Source organism: Narcine bancroftii, chromosome 1, assembly GCF_036971445.1.
Source record: "Narcine bancroftii isolate sNarBan1 chromosome 1, sNarBan1.hap1, whole genome shotgun sequence".
Taxonomy (NCBI): domain Eukaryota; kingdom Metazoa; phylum Chordata; class Chondrichthyes; order Torpediniformes; family Narcinidae; genus Narcine; species Narcine bancroftii.
Window position 1 is genome coordinate 487,798,902 of NC_091469.1, and position 26,826 is coordinate 487,825,727.

The window sequence follows — 26,826 nt, forward strand, 5'->3', positions numbered from 1 at the left end:
TCTGTTTGCGCTGCATCTGCTCCCAAGATTGAGGTTTTCCAGTCCAGATCTTCTGAAATGTTTGCCATCTTCCACAAGCTCAGCTCTAACTTGCATCTCCTCCATTTCCCGCTCATCTACCTGGACCCCTCTGTCACCAGACACAACAAACATAGAATCCCCCTCGTCCTTGCCTACCACCCCATCAGCCTTCGTGTCCAACACACTATCCTCTGGAATTTCCAGCACTTACAACAGGATAGCACCACTAGACACATCTTCCTCTCTCCTCCCCTCTCTGCTCCCTCCGTGACTCCCTCGTGCACTCATTCCTCCTCACCCATCGTCTTGCCTCCTCAGCACCTTCCCCTATGACTTGCAGGAGGTGCCACACTTGCACCCACATTTCCCCAAGCAGGCCTTTCAAGTGAAGCAACACTCTGGTGCTCCCTTTGTGGCCTTCTCTACATCAGAGAGACTGGGCGCAGACTGGGAGATCGCTTCGCTGAGCACTTTCGCTCCATCCGCACCAGTGACAGAGACGTCCCAGTGGCCGACCATTTCAGTTCTGTGTCCCATTTCCACACTCACACACCGTCCACGGCCTCATGTTCTATCCCACCAAGACCACCCACAAATTGGAGGAACAGCACCTGACTTTCTGTCTGGGCGCCCTCCACCCGGGTGGCATTAACGTCGATTTTCCGGTTTCTGCTGACCTGCTCTCCTCTTCCCTCTCTCCCCTTTCCTCCCTCTGTTCACCCAGCCATCCCCCCTCCCCTTGCTGGCTGCTGTCCTCTCCCTCCCTTCTCCACCTATCACCTCCTGCCTTTGCGACCACCCCTCCCCCCTTATCATTTTATTCGGACACCTGAGGACATTTTTACGATGAAGGGCTCAAGCCTTTACCTTTTGCTGTATGTTTGACCTGCTAAGTTTCTCCAGCGTTGCTTTCACTTAAACCCGATGGTTTGAAAACAGCTTCTTCCCCTCCGTCATCAGATCTCTGAGTGGGCGATGAACCCCAGGTATTTTCTCTTCTTTTGATCACAAAATCACAATATAGGAGCAGAGCTAGGCCCGTTGGCCCAGCGAGCCTGCCCCTTCATTCCAATCATGAGCTCCCACTCCCCTGTCTTCTCCCCATAACCCTTGATGCCCTGACCAATCAAATATCTGCCAATCTCTGCCTTAAATACACCCAACGACCTGGCCTCCACAGCCACCTGTGGCTGAAGAAATTTCTCTGCATTTCTGCTTTAATTTAAATTTAAAATTTTAATTTAATGTCAAATAAAAGCAGCAGAGCACCGATGGCGTAGGGATTACTTAAAGTGGATGTAAGTGTAAAGAAAAATGGTTGAAAACCACTGTAATGCCTTCATGTCCATAACTCTGTCCAACGACAATCTTCTTCCCACCTCTACAGCTTCCTCTGGCAGCTTGTTATAGATACAGAACGCCCTCTGAGTGAAAAACTTGCCCCCCTTAAACCTCTTCCCCGTCTCACTTGTAACCAGTCACCTCGAGATCAGGAATCGTCTGCCCTGGGAAAAAGTCTGTGAGCATTCACTTCATCTATGCCATGATTTTATAGACCTCAGTCCCTCTTAAATCTCTCCCCTCTCCCTTTTATGCCCCTGCCTCTAGTTCTATTTTAATTCAATTTTGGCCCACAGCATGTTAACAGACACTTGCGGCCCACAAGCCCGTGCTGACAAATTACCTAACTGACCTACAACCCCTGTACATTTTTGAACGGTGGGAGGAAATCTGAGTGCCTGGGGGAAAACCACACCGACATGGGGAGAATGTGCAAACTCGTTACAGGCAGCGCCAGATTCAAACCATGGGCCACTGATGCTGTAACAGAGTTCTGCTCACCGTTATACCAACTTTGCCTCCCGCAGGCGACGTTCTAGAATCTGGAATCATTCTAGATCATCCCCTCATTCTCCTAAGCTCTGGTGAATAAAGGCCCAGCCTATCCATCCTCTCCCTATAAATCAACCCGTCCAGTCCCGGCAACATTCTGGTGAATACAGGCCCAGCCTATCCATCCTTTCCCTATAATTCAACCTGTCCAGTCCCGGCAATATTCTGGTGAATAAAGGCCCAGCCTATCCATCCTTTCCCTATAATTCAACCTGTCCAGTCCCAGCAATATTCTAGTGAATAAAGGCCCAGCCTACCCATCCTCTCCCCTCTCCCTATAACTCAACCCATCCAGTCCCGGCAACATTCTGGTGAATAAAGCCCCAGCCTATCTATCATCTCCCTATAACTCAACCCGTCCAGTCCGACAACATTCTGGTGAATCTCCTCTGCACCCCCTTCCAATTTATTATTGTCCTTCCTATGGTTGGGTGACCAGAACTACACATTGTACGTCAAGTGTGGTCTCACCAACCCCTTGTACTGCAGAATCATGGTCTCAAAAAACACAGAGTAAATGCAGGAGGGTCTCAGCTGGTCTCGCAGCATCCATAGGAGGTAAAGATGTATTACCGACGTTTCGGGCCTGAGCCCTTCCTCAAGGAAGGAGCAAAAAGCAGGCAGGTGTCTGATTAAGGGGTGGGGAAAAATGGGAAGGGCAGGAATCCAGACCAATGAACAATAGGTGTTAATTGGATGTGATAAAGGAGAGATGAAAATGGATTTTGGCTCTGTGAAAGGAGACAGAGGGAAAAGGGATAAGAGAGATCTAGAGGAAACAAGACGGGGTGGGGGGGGACTGATGGGGGAGGGGGTTTAAAGGAAACCAGAGAACTCAATATTAACTCAAGGACAGGTAAGGTAATTTAATTATTTAATTAAATTAGGTGTAGGTAATGGAGTCAGCTAGGGCAGTGGAATGCCCCGATTGCAGGATGTGGGAAATCTGGGACAGTACAATTGTCCCACCTACAAAAGGTGCATCCATCTGCAGCTCCTGACAAACCAAGTTGGGGAACTGGAGCTGGATGAACTCTGGATCATTCAAGAGGTAGAGGGATGATAAGAGAGGAGTTTCAGACAGACAGCCACCCACAAAAATTCAGGAGGCAGGTAGATGGGTGACTCAATAAGACACACAACTTGGACATGTACAAAAGTGAAAACTTTCTGGGAGGATTTAAACTTAATATTAAGCAGAATTACAAAAAATAAGATACCTAAAGATCCAGAAATCTTCCTGTTAAATAACATAAAAGACAAAGAATTAGGCTTAAAATTAGACAGAACCTGAAAAAGATTTACCAGGATTATGCTAACAGCAGCAAAAAAGTGTGTAATAATAACGTGGAAAACGGAGGCAACCTTAAAAATACAACAATGGGTCATAGAAATGAACAAGTGTATCCCATTAGAACAAATTACCTACAATCTAAAAGACAAACATACTTTATTTGAACAAATTTGGGAACCATACATAGAGTATGTTAGGAACCGCCGATTTCAGACCTCCATCTCTTAAAGAGATAAGATACAAGCATGACAATATTTAAATCTGGAATTCTGGACGACACAATTTCTTTCATTTTTTTCTCTCTTTTGTGTTCTTTTATTGTCTATTCTTCTTTCTTCTATTCTTGCTTTATGTTATAGGAGGTGGGGAGGGTGAGGGGAAAGGGGGAAAATATATCACTGTATATTTTAATGATGAATGTTTCTATATATTGTAATTGAAATGATTCACGGTGAAGTATTAAGTAAAAAATTATAAAAAAAGAGGAGAGGGAAGGGGAATAGACAGGGAGAGCAGAGCACCCTGTGGCTATTCCCATCAACAATAAGTAATCCGTTTTGGGGGATGAGCTAACAGGGATGTTGTAGTGGTCACATCTCTGGCACTGAGACTGGACCGTCAGCTCAGAAAGGAAGGAGGGAAAAGAGGAGAGCAGTAGCGATAGGGGATTCAATTGTTAGGGGGACAGATAAGAGGTTCTGTGAGAAAGATCGAGAATCCTGGATGGTCTATTGCCTCCCTGGTGCCAGGGTCTGCAATATCTCAGATCGAGTTCTCAGTATTCTCAGGAAGGAGGATGAGCAGCCAGATGTCGTGGACCAATGAGGTGGGTAGGAAGGGTGGGGAGGTCCTGCAAAGGGAGTTTAGGGAGTAAGGTGTAAAATTGAAGGACAGGACCTCCAGGGTTGCAATCTCTGGAGAGCTACCAGTGCCACGTGCTAGTGAGGTGAGAAATAGGAAGTTAATGCTGCTAAATACATGACTAAAGAGATCGTGCAGGAGGGAGAGCTTCATGGGAAGGTGGGACCTGTTCTGATGGGATTGTTTGCACCTGAACTGGAGGGGTCATGTACTTCGCGGGTAGGTTTGCTACTGCTGCTCCGGGGGGGGGGGGGTTTAAACCAGATTGGCAGGGGGGTGGGAACTAGATTGCTAGAGTAGTTAGTGAGGTGCAGGAGGATGAAGGTCATGCGAGGGCTGCATGTGTAGACAAAAATCAGAGGTTTTTACGTGATAGAAATGTTCTCGGGTGTATTTATTTCAGAAAGGCAGATGAGCTTAAGGCACGGATTGGCATGTTGGATTATGATGTTCTTGCTATTAGATGTGATAGAGGGGAGGAATGAAAGGGGGAGGAGAGACTTTGCTGGTCAGGGAAAATATCTCAGCTGTGTGAAGTCAGGACAACCAGGAGGGTTTGTCTACAGAGGCCATATGGATGGAGTTGAGGAACGGATAATGTGTGACCCCACTGATAGGGGTGTATTATAGACCAAGATCACAAAAGATCACAAGGTAAAGGAACAGAAGTAGGCCACTAGGCCCATCGAGTCTGTTCCGTGACTCTACACTAAGCTGAACTATGCTCACACCTAGTTCCAATAGTCCAAAAGAATTGGAGGAGCTAATCTGTAGAGAGATAACAGAAGCAGAAAGTGGTGATGGAAAGTTGGAGATTTTAACTTTCCACATATTGACTGGGATTCCCATATGTGAAAGGGCTGGATGGCTTGGAGTTTGTCAAATGTGTTCAGGAAAGTTTTCTAAATCAATATATAGAGGTACCAATGAGAAAGGATGCAATACTTGATCACCCATTAGGGAACAAGACAGGTCAGGTGACAGAACTATGTGTAGGCGAACATGTTGGATCCGGTGACCATAATGTCATTCGTTTCAAGTTAATTATGGAGAAGGATAGGTCTGGTCCCTGAGTTGAGATTCTAAATTGGAAAAAGGCCAATGTTGTGGAAATGAGAAAGGATCTAGGAAGAATGGATTGGGTAAAATTGTTTTCTAGCAAGGATGTGTTTAGTAAGTGGAAGGCCTTCAAAGGTGCCATTTTGAGAGTGCAGTGTTTGCATGTTCCTGTCAGAATTAAAGGCAAAGCTAACAGGCACAAGGAACCCTGGTTTTCAAGGGACATTGTCGATCTGGTTAAGAAGAGGGAGATGTATAGCAAATATAAGCCATAAGTATCTAATGAGGTACTGGAAGAGTATAGAAAATGCAAGAAGGCAAAAATAAGAGACGAGGTTGCTTTGGCAGATAATGTGAAGGTAAACGCGAAGGGTTTCTAAAGTATATTAAGAGTAAGGGACAAAATTGGTCCCCTAGAAGATCAGAGTGGTCGTCTAAGTGTGGAGCCTCACGAGATGGGGGAGATTTTTAAAAGTATTTACTCAGGAAATTGACATAGTGCCTAAAGAAGGAAGGAAAACAAACAGTAGTGGTATGGAACATATGGAGATTAAGGAGGAGGAGGTGCTTGTTGCTTTACAGCGAATAAAGGTAAATAAATTCCCCGGACCTGACTGATATTTGCTCTGCTCTTGAGGGAGACAAGTGAAGAAATTACAGGGGTCCTGGCAGAAATGTTTAAAACGCCCTTAGCTATGGGTGAGGTACCGGAGGATTGGAGGCTCCAAAAGTAAACCAGGAAATTACAGGCCGGTGAGCCTGACGTCAGTAGTAGGTAAATTATTAGAGGGTGTTCAGAGAGATCGGTTATACAATTATTTGGACGGCCAAGGGCTGATTAAGTAGCATGGCTTTGTACATGGTTAATGAATCTTGAGAGTTTTTCGAGGAGACTCCAGAATTGATATCTTGATAGATAACTGGGTGGAGAAAGATTGCAAAAGCAAGGATGAGACCTGGAGGGATTTGGGATGAGAATTTTAAATAGAAATGAAAGAACTGGGAATACTCAGCCGGGCAGGCAGTATCTGCGGAGGGAAAATAAAAAAGAGAGACATGGTTAGCATGACGGTTATAGCGCCAGCGACTCGGGTTCGAATCCGACACCGTCTGTAAGGAGTTTGTATGTGTGTGCATGCGTGTGTTTCCTCCGGGTGCTCCGATTTCCTGCTAACTTCAAAAATGTGCGGGGGTTGGAGGTCAATTGGGTGGCACAGGCCCGTGGGCCGTAAGGGCCTGTAACAGAGTTACACTGAATTTTAAATTTAAATTTAGACATGCAGCATGGTAACAGGCCCTTCTGGCCCACAAGGCAAAATACCCTAATTAACCTACAACCACTACGCAGCCAGGAGGAGAACGTACAAACTCCATACGGACAGTACGGGATTCGAACCCCGGTCCCGATCACTGATGCTGTAACAGCATTGCGCTGACCGCCACGCCAACCGTGCTGCCCGTATGTGATGTGTATGTACTCTGAAATCTGAATCTGTTTCTTATGTTAACTATAATTTAAACGACGGAGCTGGGTCTCTGACCTGCTGCGGGTTAGGATATAGGAAGCAGGGTCTTAGATGACCTCAGAGATTGGTATGGCCTTCTGGCTGTGCCCCTCAGGATATGCCCAAGCCCGAATGTCCAGTGCGTGCTCTCGCCCAGAGCCAAGGTTCAGTCTCACTTCTCTTTGCAGAGAAGAGAGTGGTGGACGCCCCCATGAATCGAAGGCTGGCATCGGACCTCCAAAGGCTGATGGAGAAGAAGCTCGACCTGGTCCTGCAGTGGCTGCCTTCCATGATGCGTAAAAACCTTGACTTCGACACCAACATTTTACGCAATCAAATCATCCGTGAAAATGAACTGGCAAAAACAGCAACGTCATCTTCCACACAGGAAATGACCAACGAAGGTATGAAGATGCATTTTTTTCACTCAAGGAGAGTTTAATTTGTTTCTTGTCATGATGAACCATGGCAGACCACAAGACTGAAACAGTTTCTTCACACGATCTGGTCCATGCCGGATTATTATACTGCTGAGCCCCTGCACTGTTCATATCCCTCCATACCTCTCCCATCGATGTACCCATCCAAATGTTCTAATGTCAAAGTCGAGCTGCTTCAGCTCATTCCACACCCCCACCACTCTCTGTGTGAAGAACTTCCTCCAAATGTTCCCCCTAAACTTCTCCCCTTTCACCCTTAACCCATGTCCTCTGGTTTATATTTCACCCACACTCAGTGGGAAAAGCCTATCTACATTTATTCTGTCTGTCCCCCTCATAATTTTAAATACCTCTATCAAATCTCCCCTTGTTCCAGGGAATAAAATCTTAACCTGGTTAGCCTTCCCCTATAACCCAATTCCTCAAGTCCTGGCAACATCCTTGTGAATTCTCTGCTCTCTTTCAATCTTATTGATAACTTTCTTGTAGTTAGGTGATCAAAACTGCACACAAAACTCCAAATTTGTCTCAATGCTGTTTTTCAATCAGAATCATTTAAAAGAATCTGTCATGAGGCATCTTTCAAAAATGAAAGTTTGGTTTAGTTCAGTTCTGTTGTTTAAAAAAGGTTCCCAAAGTAACCCTGGAAATTACAGGCCGGTGAGCCTGACACCAGTAGTAGGTAAATTAATGGAAGATGTTTGAAGAGATTGGATATACAATTATTTGAATAACCAGGGACTGATTAGGGCTAGTCAACATGGCTTTGTGCTTGGTAGAGCACGTTTAACCAATCTTATAGAGTCTTTTTGAGGAGGTTTCCAGGAAAGTCAATGAAGGAAAGGCTGTGGATGTTGTCTCCGTGGACTTTAGTAAGGCCTTTGACAATGTCCCACATGGGAGGTTAGTGAGGAAGGTTCAGACGCTCGGTATTCATGGTGAAGTGGTGGTGGATTCGACAATGGCTGGATGGAAGAAGCCAGAGAGTAGTGGTGGATGATTGCTTCTCCGACTGGAGGCCTGTGATTCGTGGTGCCTCAGGGATTGGTGCTGGGACTATTGATGTTGGTCATCTATATCAATGATCTGGATGATAATGTGGTAAATTGGATTAGCAAGTTTGCAGATGACACTAAGATTGGAGGCGTTGTGGACAGCGAAGAAGATTTTTAAAGCTTGCAGAGTATCTGGACCAGATGGAAAAATGGGCTGAAAAATGGCAGATGGAATTTAATGCAGACAAGTGGAAGGTGTTGCATTTTGGAAGGACAAGCCAAGAAAGGATGTACATGGTAAATGTTTGGGCACTGAGGAGTGTGGTAGAACTGAGGGATCTGGGAATACAGATACATAATTCCCTGAAAGTGACGACACAGGTGGACAGGGTTATAAAGAAAGCGTTTGGCATATTGGCCTTCATAAATCAAAGTATTGAGTACAGGAGTTTGGATGTTAGGATAAAGTTGTAGAATACATTAGTGAGGCCAAATATGGAGTAGTGTGTGGAGTTTTGGTCACTGAACTACAGGAAAGATATCAATAAGAGTGCAGAGAAGATTTACTAGGATGCTGCCCGGACTTCAGCAACTGAGTTACAGGGAAAGGTTAAACAGGTTAGGACTTTATTCCCTGGAGCGCAGAAGAATTGGAGGAAGAAGCTGAGAGTCCCTATAAAAGTGAGGGACTGTGTAGTGGAGTGGTCATCGAGGGAGCGATCATTGTTGGAGGGGGCTGAGCCAGAGTGGTAAGGCTTTGGCTCAACAAGCTTTGGAGAGAACAGGTAAGAGGTGAGGAAGAGTTGGAATTGAAGTCGAAAGGGCCACCCTATTCACGGAACAAAAAGGATTCAACTGATGTGTGCAGGAAAGGACAGGCTTTTAGATATCATATTTTGTTCCTCTACTCATAGAGAGTGCGAATGTAATCCAAGGCAGGGGAATGCTCTCCTTGCAGGATGTGGGTCATCACGGAGGCCAACAGTGTCCCTAACAACCTCATCTGTGAGAAGTGCATCCAGCTGCAGCTCCTGACATTCCGAGTTAAGGAATTGGAGCTGGAGATGGATGAACTCTGGATCATTCGGGAGGCAAAGGAGGTGATGGTAGTTACAGGGACACCATCACATCTAGAAGGCTGGAGGTGGATAGGTGGGTGACAGTCAGGAGAAGAAAAAGGAACAGGCAGGCAGTGAAGGGGACCCCTGTGACCGTCCCCTTCAATAACAAGTACACCATTTTGGATACCGTTGGGGGGGGGGGACAAGGCACAGCGATCAAGTCACTGGCACAGAGTCTGGACCTGTGGCTAAGAAGGGAAGGGAGGAGAGGGGGCGAGCTGTAGTGATAGGGGTTTCCATAGTTAGGGGGTCAGATAAGAGGTTCTGTGGAAGAGATCGAGTGTCCCAGATGGTAAGTTGCCTCCCTAGTGCCAGGGTTTGAGATATCTCAGATCGAATTCACGTCATTCTCAGGAGGGAGGGTGAGCAGTCAGGTGTTGTGGTCCATGCCGTGACCAATGTCGTGGGTAGGAAGATTGAGGAGGTCCTGCAGGGAGAGTTCAGGGAGTTAGGGAGTAAACCTTTGCACTCTTTCAATCTTTTTAATATCTTTTCTGTAATTCGATGACCAAAACTGCACACGATACTCCAAATGCCTCACCAATGTCTGATACAACTTTACCATAACATCCCAACTCCTGTACTCAATACTTTGATTTACGAAGGTCAATATGCCAAAAGCTCCCTTTACAACCCTATCCACCTGTGATGCCACTTTGAGGGAATTGTGTATCTGTATTCCCAGATCCCTCTGTTCTACTGCACTCCTCAGTGCCCGACCACTCACCGTGTACATCCTTTCTTGGTTTGTCCTTCCAAAATGCAACACCTCCCACTTGTCTGCATGAAATTCCATCTGCCATTTTGCAGCCCCTTTTTCCAGCTGGTCCTGATCCCTCTGCAGAGTTCAAAAATCTTCGCTGTCCACAATACCTTCAATCTTAGCGTCATCTGCAAACTTGCTGATCCAATTTATCATCCAGATCATTGAGATAGATGAAAAACAACAATGGTCCCAGCACTAATCCCTGAGACCCACCACTAGTCACAGGCCTCCAGCCTGAGTACCAACCATCCACCACTACTCTCTGGCTTCTCCCATCCAGCCATTGTCGAATCCAATTCACTACTTCACCATGAATACTGAGCATCTGAACCTTCCTGACCAACCTCCCATGTGGGACCTTGTCAAAAGCCTCACTAAAGATGAGAATCGATGGGGGGTTGTTTTTGACTTTGTGAAAGGAGGTAGAGGAGTGAGGAGTGAGAGAGGTAGGAGAAATAGGGATTGATGGTGGGGGGGGTAATGGAAAGTGGAGAAGTCGACGTTAGTGCCTCCGTTGGAGGGTGTTGAGATGGAATATGAGGAGTTGTTCCTCCAAGGTGCGGATGCAGGGTATGGAGCGAGAGTCAAATGTGCTGGAGGAGCTCAGCAAGTCTTGCAGAGGAGGAAAAGATATACAACTAACGTTTCTGGCCTGAACCCTCATCAAGGTATGAGTAAAAAGTGGACAGGCGCCTGACTAAGGTGGTGGGAGAGGAAAGAAAGGAGCAGGGGGAGGAACACAGGCCAACAGCCAGGAGGCAGATGTGGATGGGTGGGCAGAAAAGAGAAAAATGCTGAGAAGTGATAGGTGGAGGGGAGGCAGCTCTCTGAACAGAGAGGGAAAGGGGTGGGGTGGGGGGGGGGGGAGAGAGAAGGGATAAATAGTGCACGAAAAGTCGAAGTAAGGCAGTGTCTGGTTCACTGATCATTCATGAATCTGATGGTGGAGGGGGAGAAGCTGATCTTGTGCTCGACTTTAGGCTCCTGTACCTTTTCCCCGATGGTAGCTGAGTGAAGAGGGCATGGCCTGGATGGTGGGGGCCTTTGAGGGTAGAGGCTGCTTTCTTAAGACACCGCCTCTTGTAGATATCCTCGATGGAGTGAAGTCTGGTGCCTGTGACGCAGCAGGCCGAGTTAACCACCCTCAGGAGTTTTTTCTGGTCCTGAGTGTTGCCGCCTCCGTGCCTCTGATGGACGCTGCGGGACCTGCATTTGTCCAGCATTTCTAAAATTTCACTGAAGAACAATTCTTTGCATCTGTTGTAGAAAGGGCCCTGGAGGAACGGATCATGGGGCACAAACTGCAAGTGGCGGAAGCCTGGATGCCAAAAGACCTGCTGGAGAAGCTGAACAACAAGTTTCTGGTATTCCGAATCACGGCAGCGCGGGAGGAGAGGGAACAGGCAGCGGAGGACATTCGGTCAGGAATGTCAGCTGACGGTGAGTTCCCCGCTTCTGAGAATGCGCTCCCCCCCCCCACCCCCCAGATCTCCCCTGAATTGCGGTGCAGAGGAGGTTCACTGGGCTAGTTCCAGAGATTTGGTTGGGGGGTGGGGGTGATGCCATGAAGGGAGATCGAGCCTGGGACTGGGAGTGTACTCGCAGGGATTCAGAGGGAATCCCAGAAACGTATTAAGTTATGAAGGGGAGAGATAAGATGGAGGCAGGGAGGTTGTTTCTACCGGTAGGTGAGACCAGAACTGAGGGACAAAGCCTCGAGGTGGCGGTATGGTTAGTGTCGTAGTCAGCCCAACACTATTGCAATGCCAGCAACCCGGGTTCACAAATGGCTCTGTCTGTAAGGAGTTTGTACGTTCTCCCCGTGTCTGAGTGGGCTTCCTCCGGGTGTTCCAGTTCCCTCCCTCGTTCCAAACACATGCAGGGTGGGTCAGTTAATTGGGCGGCACGAGCTCATGGCGCAGGAGGGCCTGTAACCGTGCTGTGTCTTCAAATGAGAGGTGGACAGCTAGCACTTTTTCCCGGGGCGGGAGTAGCAAACACTGGAGGACATGAGTACAAGGTGAGGGGAAGGAAGTTTAGGGGAGACGTCAGGGGTAAGAGTGGTGGGTGGCTGGAATGTGTGGCCAGGGCTGGTACAATGGGGACATTTAAAAGACAGGGATGTAAGAAAAAGAGGGTTATGGGTGTGAGGGAGGGAAGGGTTAGATTGCTGTGTAGGTTTATTTAGGTCAGCCCAACGATGTGGGCTGAATGGCCTGAACTGTGCTGGACTGTTCTGTGTTATAATGAAATAACTCTTGAGAATCTGTTTGTGCCTGTCCCAGAACGACGAATCCAGGCCATGATTCGACAACAACAGCTGACGCTCCGAGTCCAGCAGGCGTACTTGAACAAGCTGCAGATCGCAGAGTCGTGGATACCCGAGGAGCAGCGGCTGAAGATTGAGAATGAATACAGCATAATGCGCGCGAGGCTGTGGCGTCAACGAGCCCATAAACCCATGCCTGGAGCCTGGGGTAAGTCTCTCAGCCGTTCCACAGTCCTAGCACTGGGGGTCCCTGTGTTGCCACAACACCCTCCACCATCTGGTATCACCTTCACTAACCCCATCCCCCCCTCCTAATCACACCCCTCCCCCACCACAACCCCCAAATTTCCATCCATGTTCTTCGCTACCTCCGGCACCAAAAGAGGAGCAGAAGTAGGTCGTTTAGGCCATCTAGTCTGCCCCACCATTCCATCATGAGCTGATCCATTCTCCCACTCAGCCCCACTCCCCTGCCTTCTCTCCACAACCCAGTGGTTCTCAACCTTTTTCTTTCCACTCACATCCCACTTTAAGTATTCCCTTTGCCATCAGTGTTCTGTGGATTAAGGGATTGCTTAAGGTGGGATGTGGGTGGAAAGGAAAAGGTTGAAACCCACTGTATTAATTGTCTCTAATGGACTCGTTATGTGCACGGCTTCAGAACTCCAAAGGAAATGGGCCAATGACAATTTTTCTCAAGCAAAATATTTCAGTAACATTTGGGTCTAGAGCAGAGATTCTCAACCTTCCCTTCCCACCCACATCCCACCTTAAGTAAACCCTGTGCCATTGGAGCTTTGCTCTCAACCTCTTGTAGTGAGGAGCTGTGGGAAGTCTGGGATATGTCATCCTTTCTACGTAGTTTGCACTCTGCATGACGGAGCTATTGATAAGTAATGGAGAATGGTCGACCTTCGTCCTCCTGAAGTCCACATCTCCTTTGTCTAGTCCACGTTGGGACTCAGGGTGTCGCACCGTTTGACAAGCCTCCCAACCTCTTCTATGTAAGCCGTCTCATCTCAGTTTCCAATGAGGCCAACTATTCTTGTATCACCCACAAACATGGTGATTCCGTTGGCACGGAATCTGGCAGAGCAGTCATATCTCAGCAGTGTGAACAGATTTCTCCGTCGAGGACATCTACAAGAGACCGCGTCAAGGAAACAGCCTTTATCCTCAAGGACCCCCACCACCCAGGCCATGCCCTCTTCACCCTGCTACTAATTGGGGAGGAAAAGGTACAGGAGCCTAAAGACGAGCACTCCGCGGCACAAGGACAGGTTCTTCCCTGCTGCCATCAGATTCCTGAATGATCAACGAACCACGGACACGGCCTGACTTTTCGTGCCCTATTTTTATTTAATTTTGTATGAAGATTTACCCTAAGACGCTGCTGCAGAACAATGAATTTGGCGACTTCCTCATGACAATAAATTCTGATATTATAAGGAGGAGGTATTTTATAAGGAGGATTATTAAAATTAGCTTGTTTGCGGATGACATTATAGCATATTTAACAGACCCCAGATAAATCAATAAAAAGGTAATATATAAAATTGAAAGAACATGGAGAAATAAAAATGAAATGATGTCAATGAACAAACTCGATTATACAAAATGTAAAAAGGAATCCCCTTTTAAATGGCAAACACAGGCAGTACTTTACCTTGGTATCAGAATGGTTAACAATTTAAATCATTTGTATGAATTAAACTACCCACCGTTAATTTAAAAAAAACCAAGATTTAGAGAAATGGAAAGATTTACCATTAATTTTAATAGGAAGAGTGAACTGCATCAAGATGAATATATTTCCACGGATACGATATCTGTTCCAAATGCTACCGATAACTGAATAAATTAATAGGAAAGTTTTTAATGGAAGGGTTAAAAAAAATCAAGAGTGGCTTTAGAAAAATTAATATGCATGTATGTAGCACGTCAAATGACCCAAAGACTTGTTGACTCAAACTAAGGCTTTTATTAGCAAAAGACTGGAGCGTAGTACATCGAGGTCGACCAGTCCAGACTGACCTGGGTCTGGTTATGACCTGGCCACTAGGTGGGGCTACGGCTCTCAGCCAATCACAACTATAGGTAAATATATACATTGGTGAGAGTATCCAGGTCTATCACAATGTATAAACAAAGAGGATTGTAGTTACCAAATGTCAAAAACTATTACAGGGCAGCACAATTAAGATATCTATCAGGTGTTCAGTTTGAACTGACGTGGGTGCCTGAGATGCTCTCAAGTTTCCAAACCAGATGGTGTTACAGTCACCTGAATGTGGATTTACATTCCTATAAGGACACTTTCTCCAGCTGGATTTGGAAAGTGATTATACTTTTGATTCTTGCCGCTTTGTCCTGACTGATTCCTACCTCCTCAACAGACATCAAGCAAAGCGTTCAGTGGGATACGGAGCGACGGCGAAAACCGAAACGGCTCTCCCCCCGTAAGTCCTGTCATTTAAAGTTACTTTTGGGAGTAACGTGCAATTGTCCTTTCTCCGTCCCTGCTCATGGTAATCGGAGTGGAGCGTGCGTGCGATTTCGCCCCTGAGTAGATGACGATAGAGCCACGCAGCACGGAACAGGCTCAACTTGGCATTCTGGGCTCGTCCGCGTTGCCTGGATTTTTTTTTAGAATCGAGGAATTGTGGGCGGGGGAGAGGGGGTGGGGGAAGGCAGGTAGGTGGAGTTGTCCACATCCAGATTGACCATGGCCTTATAGAACGGGGGAAGCTTGATCCTACTGTGACATCTGATCCTTCTAAACCCTTCCTCTCCACGTTTGGGTTCGAAGTGAACGTTGTGGATACAGACCACCCTCTGACTGGAACTGTGGCCCCTCAAATCCCTCTTGAAGCTCTCCCCTCTCACCTTTAACCCATTCTCTCTACTTCTAGAACCACGCTAGATCATCCCTCGGCCTCCCTTGCTCCGGGGGAATAAAGATCCAGCTCCATGGTCTCAGCAGCATCTTGGCGAATCTCCTCTGCACCCCTTTCTGATTGATTGTTGCCTTATGACAGCTGGGTGACCAGAATTGCACCCTGAACTCCCAGTGTGGTCTCACCAACCCAGCTGAATCATGAGTTCTCAACATTTGTACTCTACATCTCGCCCAATGAGGGCTGGTGGGCTTTCAAGGAACTCTGCACCTGTCCCCCTCAACATTTCTGATCCGCACCATCCTCCAGAACCCTACCCTTCACCGTGTGAGTGCTACACTGGTTTGACTTACCTGAATGCAATACCTCACACTTGCCAGAGTCGAATTCCATTCCCACTTCTTTGCTCACTTTCCCAACTGATTTCGATCCTGCTGTAGATTTGGATATCTGCTCTGCCCCACGATAGCAGGGATCTCCCAGTGGCCACCCATTTCAATTCCCCGGCACATTCCCTTGCTGTTATATCTGTCCATGGTCTCATGCACTGCCGGACTGAGACCACCTGCAAATTTAGAGGAAAAACACCTCGTCTTCTGTCTTGGTCCCCTCCCAACCGGATGGCATTAACAGCGACTTCTCCAATCTCCATTAGCATCCCCATTTATCCCTATTTCTCCTTTAAGCTCTCTCCCCCTCTCCCCCTCTACCCCCTCTCCCCCTCCCCCCTCTCTCCCCCTCTCCCCCTCCTCTCCCCTCCTCTCTCCCCCTCTCTCCCCCTCTCTCCCCTCCTCTCTCTCCCTCCCTCTCTCCCTCCCTCTCTCCCTCCCTCCCTCTCTCCCCCTCCCACTCTCTCTCCCCATCCAACCTCCCCATTCTCTCCCCCCCCAACCCCTTGCCCTCCCTCCCTCCCTCCCTCCCCCAGCTCTGCATTCACAGAGCCGACCCTCCTTCCCCGTTACGTTCTCACTTTCCTCTCGTGTCCTCTGTCTTCAATTGTCACCTTTTGTCTGTGGGTCCGTGCTCTTCCCCCTGCCCTGTCTTCCCTTCTCCCCAGCCTTTTAATTCTGATGCATGCCTGGTTTTAACTCACATCTTGAGGAAGGGCTCAGGCCCGAAAGGTCGGTTATAGATCTTTCCCTCCTGTGGACGCTGCCAAACCTGCTGAGTTCCTCCAGCATCTCTGTGTTTTCACTACAAACACAGCGTCTGCAGACTTCCGCGTTTCACTTCAGTATCCATCCTGATTGTCCACCACACTACCAATTTTGGTGGCTTCCACAAATTTATTAATCAAGTTAACTGCCTTGCCATTCTAAACATAGATAACCAACAGCGGTGGACCCAATCCCGATCTCCGCAGCACACCACTGGATGCAGGCCTCCAATCAGAGAAACATCCCTCCACTACTATCCTCCGATCCTGGTTTCCACCTAATGGACTAGCTCCCCTTGGATCCCGAGTGAGTTCACCTTCCAGTCAAACCTGCCATGTTGGACCTTGTCGAAGAGCACATCTACAACATCCACTGCCCTGCCTCTCATTAACCCTCTTGGACACCTCTTCAATAAACTATGAGATCCTTGCTGACCACCTGCATTCAGCCTCTGACTATTGTTAGGTCTGCTTTGTTCATGAATGAGTGAGACAAACACCAGGCTGAGTCGAAATCAGGGTTCTTTGTTCTTTATTACCGGATTGTAACACTTGCGACTAACCTTGTTAGTCGGAGAATGCATTCTGCCGTTATCAGCAAAATGGTGATTTTTTATACCCTTGGATACGTGCTTAGAACATCATCATATCATTACTTGTCCAATGACTAAAACTGTTGCTATCCTTTCCCTGCTAGCTTCCTGCCTCTCAATCCATCAATGTCTCTCTTATCTTGTAAGTACAAGGATGCATTCACATCTTGTTACAGCCCTGTACATTCCCATCTCATGATGTTTTACCTAACAGGAGTACAAGGACACCTCCCCTTCTTGTTACTGCCCTGTACAGGGTAACTCCCTACACATTCCCATCTCATGATGTTTTACCTTACACTATCCAAATGCTGCCCCTCAGAATCCCCTCCAGCAACTTCCCGACCCTTGGTGTCAGGCTCACCGGCTTGCCATTCGCTGGCTTGTCCCTGCTGCCCTATTGAAATAACACCACCAAATGGGCCACCCACCAGTCTTCCGGCACTTTGCCCAAGGCCAAGTATGATGATTCTAAAAAAGCATTGATGTCTCGTAACCATGTACAAGAAATAGGAGCAGGGATTGGCCATGGCTGGTCTGATGATAGGCTCATCTCCACCGACCATTTCCATATATCCTTTAATTCCATCTCTATGCAAAAATCTATCCGACCTTGTCTTAAATATATTCACTGAAGTTGTCTCCACTGCTTCAATGGGCAGCAAATTCCACAGAGGCACACCCCACTCCTGGGAAAAGCAGTTCCTCCTCATCTCCATCCTTAACCTACTACCCTGATCTTGAGGCCATGGCCCTAATTTCTCATCTCTCCTACAGTTACCTCCCTCTATCTTATCTATTCCTTTCCTGATGTTGTAAGTTTCTGTAAGATCCCCTCTCATTTTTCTGAATTCCATCAAGTCCAGTCCCAAATGACTCAATCTCTCCTCATAGACCAACTCCTTCATCCATGGAATCAATCTATCGATACCCACTGGGGTCAATGATGTTGCCCCCCAAGCACTTGTAGTCTCCCCAATGTTTGACGGAGCTGTAAACGAGGCGTAGGAATTGTGCGTCTATTTGTTTGGGGAATGCTTCAGGGTATCTGAAAGTTTGAGAAGACAACTTGGGGTCAGGACAGATATTGGGCCTCCTTCTGAGATGTGGAATTCTGTGACTTCAGAAAGTTTCACTTATGGCATGATGTGCACTCCAAAGTAGGGTCTCAAGCGAGAGGGGAAAAAAAACTAATTAGTTTCTCTTCTCACATTCAGTTCAAAGGAACCCAATGGTCAAAATTTGGAAGAAAAATGTTTCCAGGAATGTAAAGGGGTCACGGCCTGTCATTCAGGTTATGACCAGCGATACTCCCTCAACATGCCCACTGGGTGAGTTAACATATGACACTCCAATTTCAGGGGCAGGAAGAATTTGGGGGGCTGGGGGGGGGGGGGTGGGGGGGCGGGAAAATCACACCTTTCCTGGATGCAAGTGATTGGCTACTCCCTCTGAAAGTGGTTCGATTCAGAATTGAAACTGACCCTCAACACCAGTAGCTCTTGTCTTTGTTGTACCATCTTGAGTATTTCTTACCACAGGCCAGCAAATGCACGGACGCAGAAGGTAAGTGGGCTCCTCCCCAGCCCATTGAACTGGACAAGGTCAGCGGATGATATAAAGGTTAGGTGGAGGAGCAGGTAGTGTTGAGGAAGCAGGGAGAAGTGGCAAATGAAATACAAGGTCGGAAAGAGTACGGTCTTTTGGTAGAAGAGATAAACTCTTTTCAAAATGGGGAGAAAGTTGAAAATTCCCAGATGCAATGGAGGCTGGGAGTTCTCGCACAGGATGACCAGAAGATAAAGTTGCAGGTTAGGTCACTGGTGAAGAAGCAAATGCAATGCTTGCGTTCGCTACTTGGAGTAGTGATCAGTTTTGGGCTCTTCATTGAAGAAAAGATGGTCTGACATTTCAGAGGGTTCAGGGGAGGTTCACAAGGATGATTCCGGGAATGAAGGGGCTATCATATGAGGAGTGTTTGACAGCTCTTGGCCTGTACTCATTGGAATTTAGGAAAATGAGGGGAGGGGGATCTCATTGAAACATTTTCAATATTGAAATGTGTAGACAGAGTAGATGTAGAAAGGTTGTTTCCCACGGTGGGAGAGTCTAGGGCAAGAGGGCACAACTTCAGGATTGAAGGGCGTCCACTAGGAGCAGAGATGCGGAGGAAGTTCTTCAGCCAGAGGGCAGTGAATCTGTGGAATTTGTTGCTACAGGCAATTGTGGAGGTCGGGTCATTGGGTATATTTAAGGCAGAGATTGATAGGTTCTTGATGAGCCAGGGCATCAAAGGTTATGGGGAGAAGGCCAGGCAGTGGGGACGAGTGGGTAAATTATTAAATGGCAGGGCAGAGTCAATGAGCTGAATAGCCTATTTCTGTTCTATGTCATGTCATGTGGACCATCGTTGATGGACTATGATCTATGGACTTATGGACTATGGAGAATGGATGTTTATCTTGGCCTAATGCAGGTGACTGGATGTAAAAGCAGAAGGGAACATTGTTTGGTGGAGTCAAGCTAGGCCTGTGTACCTGTTTCCATGCCGTGGGACTCCGTGATTCTCTAACCTGATCCCCCCCCCTCCCCTTCTGGTGGTTCCCTCCCGTTCCCTGAGATAACCCCTGTTAGAGATGGCCTGCTGGCATGCTCGCAGAAGAACCCTTCTCTTTGTGCCAGGCATTTTCTGACAAATGAACTTTGTTAATCTGAGCATCTTGCTGCTGGACATGGGGTTAGGTCCAGCAGGGGAAGCAAGACGTCTGCAGATGTTCAGACACTCTCCAGCCACAGACGGCATTGTAGGGTGAGTAGAAGATCTTATGACTGGAGGGAGAACAAACGTTTTCATTAGCTTATAACTATGGGTAGGGTTTCACAGTGGTGTTTGGAAGGGTTCTGGGTTTAGGCAGGAAACCAAGGTTATATGTGAGCAGATGAGGGCAGAACCGGCCGTCAGCACCATACCCTACCAGTGAATCCCACTTCACTGCAGGCATCAATATCGACCTCCGTCACGGGCACCAGTCTCCACTCCATCGAGGACATCTACAAGAGGCAATGCCTCAAGAAAGCAGCCTCTATCCTCAAGGACCCTCATGGGTCAGTTCCCATGAGCCCGGTCTCCAGGTGCAAGTCCTTGGGACCCCCAAGCTCTTCGGTGGTACGCCGCTGTGGTCTCCCACCCTGCGGGGTCCTGTGCCGGCCTTCTCCTTCTTGGGGTGGGGGAGGGGGGAGAAGATTGGATAGAGTGTACATGCATAATGATCCGAGCAATCGTTGAAGTGTTTCTATTTTCTCCTGACAGGAGAAGAGCAGAGATGGGAAGGTACGTTCGAGAAAGAAAGAAATTGTCAAGTCAAATCAAGAACATTTTTAGGACTTTGAGAACCGTATAAATTTGCATCTGGCAAACAATTAGAATGAATCTGCTTGTAGCATGTGATTCACCTGCAGTGGCTTTTAATAAAAAATATGGAATTTAGAGATAAAGCAGGCTTTCAGGCCCATCCAGCCCAAAAGCTTGAGCCACCTGCATGTATAAATGAACCCCCTCCCCCCCGCCCTCCCCCCGTCCATGGGAGGAGAACATGTAAACTCCTTGCAGACAGCGTCGGATTCGAACCCGGGTCGCTATAATAGAGCTGCGCTCACTGTGACCCATTTTCTTTGAGTTAAGACCATAAGATACATGAACAGAAATAGGCCATTCAGCCCATCGAGTCTTCCCCACTATTCAATCATGAGCTAATCCATTTTCCACAGTCAGCCCCACTTAATCCCCTTTGATGCCCTGGCTAATCAAATCTCTACATTAAACACACCCAACGACCTGGCTTCCACAACCGCCTGTGGCAACAAATCCCACAGATTCACCCCCCCTCTGGCTGAAGAAATTCCTCCGCATCTCCATTCTGAGCGAAGGCCTTTCAGTCCCGAAGTTGCGCCCTCTTGTCCCAGACTCTCCCACTGTGGGAAACAACCTTTCTACATCGACTCTGTCTGTGCCTTTCAACATTCAAAATGTTTCAATGAGATTCCCTCCCTCCCTCGTTCTCATAAAGGCTGGCACGGTTTGTGTAGCGTTTAGTGCAACGGTCTTACAGCGCCAGCTATCGGGATCGGGGTTCGAATCCTGCTCTGTCTGTAAGGAGTTGCATGGTCTCCCTGTTTTCGCCTGGGTTTTCCCTGAATGGGCTCCGGTTTCTTCATACTGTTCGAGATGTACCTGGGGTTGTAGGTTAATTGGGTGTAATTGGCCGGCCTGGGCTCGAGGATCGAAAGTGTCTTTTACCGTCTAAGTTTAAATTTGAAAGTGGGCGGGGAGAAGGAGAGAAAGGGCAGGGGAATGAAAACAGACCATCTCACTCCATTCAGTTGCTCCACTGCAAAATCTCTTCAAGGGATGCCCACCCTAACGAAGTTCTCCTCCTCTCTTCCAAGGGAAGGGCTCTTGCACTGCTCTCCAGCTGCTTCTCTCAAGCCCCACCAACATCTTTTGTTGGTCTGAACTCTTCTCCCCCCCCAGCTTTTTCTTTACTGGGGAGGGGAGGTGACCTTGTAATAAAGTCATGAGGGGCATGGAGAAGGTGAATGCTCAAAAGCTTATTTACCGGAGGAGGAGATGCTCAAACTAGAGGGCATGTGTTTAAGGTGGGAGGGGAGGGATTTAAGAGAGGTCTGAGTGGCAACTTTATCTTGAAGGGTGCTCTGTATCTGGAATGAGCGGTTTGAGGAAATGGGAAAATATTGACGCCCAAAAGAAACTTGGGCAGGTTTGGGGAGGGGCAGTAGGATAGGGACCAAATTCGGGCAAATGGAATGAGACAAGTTGGGCCAAAGGGCCTGTTTCTGTGCTGTCCAACCCTGTTACCCTTATGCACAACACAAAATAGTTCAACATAACTGAGCCAGTCAAACACTGATGTGTGTGTTTCCTTTTGTCTGCAGATCTCCTCCTGAAGCAAGAACAACACCGATGTAAGGCCATGCGAGGGGAGATGTGTAAATGTGGTAGTTGTGCGTCTTTTCAGTGAATCAGGGCCATTATTCCTTTCTGAGTATTTCTTGTTCTTCCTCAACAGTGGAAGAAATCGAAGAGGAGCAAGGCAAGTGAATGCTCTACAGTAAGGAAGGTCACGAATGGCAGTTTCTCGACACCAGAGTGGTTGGCAGGCACTGATTAAATCAATGGTGCAGGCCCTGGACGGAGAGCAGAGCAGGAGTGCTTGGTGGGACAGAATAAGGTTCAGGGCTAATAGCACATTTAAAAGGAGACATGTATGGAGGGTCTGAGGAAGGTGAAGGTTGAATCATTAGAACATCTGCATTACAGCACAGAAGCATGACCCTTCGGCCCCTCTAGTCTGTGCCGAATCATTTTCTTTCTGCCTCGTCCCACTGACTTGGACCCAAGCCACACCTCTCCCATCCATGTACCTGTCCTTAAATGTTAAAATTGAGCCCACATTCACTACCTCAGCTGGCAAAATTAAATCACAAAGTCCTGAAGTAAAAACACCAAAATGCTGGAGAAACCCAGCAGGTCGAACAGTGTCCTTTATGTAGCAAAGGCAGAGATACAGAACTGATGTTTCGGGCTTGAGCCCTTCGTTATGTTTTTACTTTGGCCGGCAGCTCGTTCCACACCCCAACCTCTCCCTGTGTGAAAATATTCCCCTTCATGTTCCTCCTAAACCTTTCCCCTTTCACCCTTACCTCATGTCCTCTGGTTTGTACCTCACCTACCCTCAGTGGAAAAAGTCCACTTACATTGACTCTTTCTCACTCATAATTTTAAATACCTCTATCAAATCTCCCCTCATTCTTCTACACTCCAGGGAATAAAGTCCTAACCTGTTTAACCTTTCCCTGTAACTCAGTTCCTGAAGTTCATGCCACATCCTAGTAAATCTCTGCACTCTTTCTATCTTATTGATATCTTTCCTGTAGTTCAGTGACCAGAACTGGACTCAATACTCCAAATTTGGCCTTACCAATGGCTTATATAACTTTACCATAACATCCCAACTCCTGTACTCAGTACAGGCCCTTCGGCCCACAATGATGTGCCAGCCTATGGAAACCTACTCCCAAACAAGGATGAGAGTCGACTTTGAGACTGGTATAGACAGGGCCGTCAGCCAGCAGGGCAGGATCAGCAAGCACCTGAGGACACGTGTACAAAGTGAAGGGAGGGAAGTTTAGGGGAGACGTCAGGGGTAAGTTTTTTTTTAACACAGAGAGTTGTGGTGGCCTGGATTGTCTTGCCAGGGATGGTAGTGGAGGCTGGAATATTAAGGGCATTTAGAGACTTAGAACATCGATCATAGAACGTAGAAACCTGCAGCACAGTACAGGCTCTTCAGCCCTCAGTGTTAGGCCGACCTCATAACCTACTGTACCAAGTGTCTCGAATTTCCCTGCTGTATATCCTTTCATGTTTCTCAGATCCATGTATCTATTTAACAGTCTTGTAAAAGACCCCATTGTCCCTGCCTCCACCACTGTGCTGCCAGTGCATTCCATGCACCCACTACCCTCTGTGTGAAGAACGTCCCCCCGTACTTACCCAAGCACCTTAAAACTACGCCCCATTGTGTTAACTACTTCAACCCCTGGGGAAAGAAAGCCTCTGGCTGTCCACATGATCGATGCCCCTCATTGTCTACACCTCTATCAGGTCACCCCTCATCCTCCGTATCTCCAAGGACAAAAGACTGAGTTCACTCAACCTATCCTCGCAAGGTGTGCTCTCCAATCCAGGCAGTGTCCTTGTAAATCTCCTCTGCCCCCTCTCTTTAGCATCCACATCCTTCCTGTAGCGAGGTGACCAATTTTGGCTAGGTTTGTAACCTGCTGGGCATTGGAATTGTCCAATGCGTCTTCACACATTTTCCCCCAACCCCCATCTCTCCCTATATCTCCTTTCCTCTAGCTCTCCCCCTCTCTCTCCCTCCCTCTTTCCCTCCCTCTCTCTGCTCTCTTGCCCTTTTTCCCTCTGTCCCCATTCAGAATCTAAAGCAGCCCCCTCTCCCAATGAATTCTCATCCGTCTTCTGTCCTTTTTTTATCATACTCAATCAGCACCTTTTATTTGCTGGTCTGTGCTCCCCCCAGCCTTTAAATTCAGGCACCTGCCGCTTTTCACTCTCATTGTGAAAAGGGCTGAGGCCTGAAACATCGTTATCCCCCCACCATGGATGCAGCGGACCTACTGAGTTCCTCCAGTGTGTCTGGGTTTTTTATGACCATTCATGGCATGGTTGGGTTGTCAATGCTTGGTAGAGTTTGCAGGGTTAGATGGGTCAGGGGGTTGACAGATCAGGTTAAGACAGCATGAATCCAAACTTTGCTCCCCTCAGGGAGCGACCATGCCGTTTAAAGCAAACTCTCTGCTTGTCCTTGAATCAACGTGTGTTGCTTTGGTAAATCTCTCAACTGATAAATGTTTCTCTCAACAGAGTTCCTGGCACATGAAGAAAAGGAATTCCTTCGAAGGCGTAAGTAGTTGTCAGAGCTGGGCCTTGAACCAATGTACATGGAATAGAGTGAGATGTTTCCATTGAACATGAATCTTCCGTTGAAGCTCCCACACAAAGTATCTGACTGATATTATGCGGTTAAGTGGTCGATTGAAACTTTTATACATCCATGATCAAATGTAGGAGCAAATTTTATCGTTCATTTCTAATTACAGTCAATATAATGGACGATACCACAGTTATTATTTTAAAAAATTTAGATGTGCAGCACGGTAACAGGCCCATGTGTCCGTGCCACCCAATTTACACCCAATTGACCTACACCCCCCCCCAGTACATTTTGAATGGTGGGAGAAAACCAGAGCCCCCGGGGGAAACCCACGGGGAGAACGTACAAATTCCTTATAGACAGTGCAGGATTCGAACCCCAGTGCCGATCACTGGCGGTGTAACAGCATTGTCCTAACTGCTACGCCAGCCATCCTGCTCCAGTAGTGGGGTAATGGGATCTATAATAGCGGGCGATTCTCTCTCTCTCTCTCTCTCTCTCTCTCTCTTTCTCTCTCTCTCTCTCTCTCACTCTCTCACTCTCTCTCTCTCTCTCTTTCTCTCTCTCTCTCACTCTCTCTCTCTCTTTCTCTCTCTCTCTCTCTCTCTTTCTCTCTCTCTCTCTCACTCTCTCTCTCTCTCTCTCTCTCTCTCTCTCTCTCTTTCTCTCTCTCTCTCCATTTTTTACACAGCCACTGAACAGTGGAAAATCTCTGCTCCAGTGGCAGTGTAAAAAATTTTTTATTAAAATTCCATTCCGTAATTTTTCCACTCATACCCCTATATATTTTTACAGAGCGGCTGCAGTGTAAATTGACTGCAGCCACTCCATAACAAATAGGCCTACGTTCCCCCTCCAACAAACTCCACAACACAGGAAGGCTATGTAGAAGTGTCCCTGGGTAAACCACCACATCGGGACACACCAGAGGTAAGTATACTAATTTTTTTTCAAATAATTCTGAGTTTCTGTGTAAAAATGCCATCTTGTAGCGGCTATTATGGTAGAGCTACTGAGAAAAAACCAATCACACACTAGGTTAGTCAACCAAATACTGGTTTATTGAAGCTTTACAAGGGGCTTTTATTCCCTGCCTGTCCTGGGCCATGGGACAAGGTGGGACCTTGTTAAGGGACGACTGCTGGTCCACGGGACCAGCAGGTTTAAATTGAGACTCGTTAACGTCCCATGCCTTTCTGCAGGGGACCCAGCTGATCAACGTGCCATCCCTCGGCACTCAGTACCGCTAGCATGCCAGCCCTTAGGTTAAGTGCACTGCACTGATGGTGGCGGTTCACATTACCACGCTGAGCACCCCACTCGGCCCACTACACAGCTGCTACATCACCCCCCCGAATTGTCACCATAAATTAAAATGCCAGACATGCACGTCTTAGGTGGACGCCCACGTCATCTGGGCTGAGGCACTGATTAGTAGGGTCCGTATGGGCAGGCTTGTCTGTCTATGCTGAATAGCTGTGAATGTCCCCCAATGTTCACGGTATACATGACTCTGTCTCTCTTAATGACGCGGAATGGTCCTGAAGTGTCTATGTAATGAGACAAACCATGGACTGTTTTGGAGGCATTGAAATTGGGAGTGAGAATGTGAGGAAACTCATTGATTAGGGCAGTATAGGTATTCTTGTCCAGCGTATGCACTTTTTTTTTCTTTGGCTTGGCTTCGCGGACGAAGATTTATGGAGGGTGTAAAAGTCCACGTCAGCTGCAGGCTCGTTTGTGGCTGACAAGTCCGATGCGGGACAGGCAGACACGGTTGCAGCGGCTGCAGGGGAAAATTGGTTATCCACAAGAAATTTGCATTTACCTTTGTTATCTTGTAGAAATAAAAGGCCTATATTTACACCAGCTATCGAGGCCACTACTGGCAACTGGCTCTTGGCATTTCCCGCCTTTTTCTTGTGATAGGCGCATGGTTGGACCATGCCGCCCAATTACACCCAATTAACCTACGAGCATTTTTTTCCTCAATGGTGATGATTAAAAACACCATTCTGGACGTACATCAACAAGTTCCTCCTTTTTTGACGGCACCGCGGAGACAGGAAGCTCATAGGGTGTGGGAGGTGTACCTGCTGCCAAAACACACTGTATTTGAGTAGATTGCTGGGTCGGATACGGGTATGATAGAGCCAGTCAGCCTCTTGCGCTATGTCATGAGGATGGCTGAAATCCATGTTAGCAATGGATAGGGCAACACGGGCTGGCATTTTCGATAGGAATATGGTTTCAAAACCCAGGCAATGAGAATGACCATCCGCCAATGCCAGCTTTTAATTCATTAGATCCGATGGATTCCTATCACCCAGACCTTCCATATTCAAAAGTTTCATGCCACGTTCATGTCTCATCAACTCCAGTGTATCCAGGAGAAACTGGCGGAACCTGGTGCACTGGTTC

The 26,826-nt window shown here is 47.4% G+C and overlaps 1 protein-coding gene across 29 annotated transcripts in view; it reads left to right on the top strand.

Annotated features, from left to right (window-relative positions):
• LOC138751964 (trichohyalin-like) overlaps positions 1 to 26,826 on the top strand; it is a 122,671-nt gene that overhangs the window by 15,544 nt on the left and 80,301 nt on the right. For all 29 annotated transcript variants that reach the window (XM_069915040.1, XM_069915038.1, XM_069915039.1 and 26 more), the window contains 9 exons: positions 6,822 to 7,037; positions 11,222 to 11,395; positions 12,241 to 12,432; positions 14,621 to 14,683; positions 18,088 to 18,201; positions 20,181 to 20,201; positions 21,824 to 21,853; positions 21,958 to 21,981; positions 24,336 to 24,374. In XM_069915040.1, the coding sequence (XP_069771141.1) occupies positions 6,822 to 7,037; positions 11,222 to 11,395; positions 12,241 to 12,432; positions 14,621 to 14,683; positions 18,088 to 18,201; positions 20,181 to 20,201; positions 21,824 to 21,853; positions 21,958 to 21,981; positions 24,336 to 24,374 (873 nt within the window). The remainder of the gene's footprint in view (positions 1 to 6,821; positions 7,038 to 11,221; positions 11,396 to 12,240; positions 12,433 to 14,620; positions 14,684 to 18,087; positions 18,202 to 20,180; positions 20,202 to 21,823; positions 21,854 to 21,957; positions 21,982 to 24,335; positions 24,375 to 26,826) is intronic.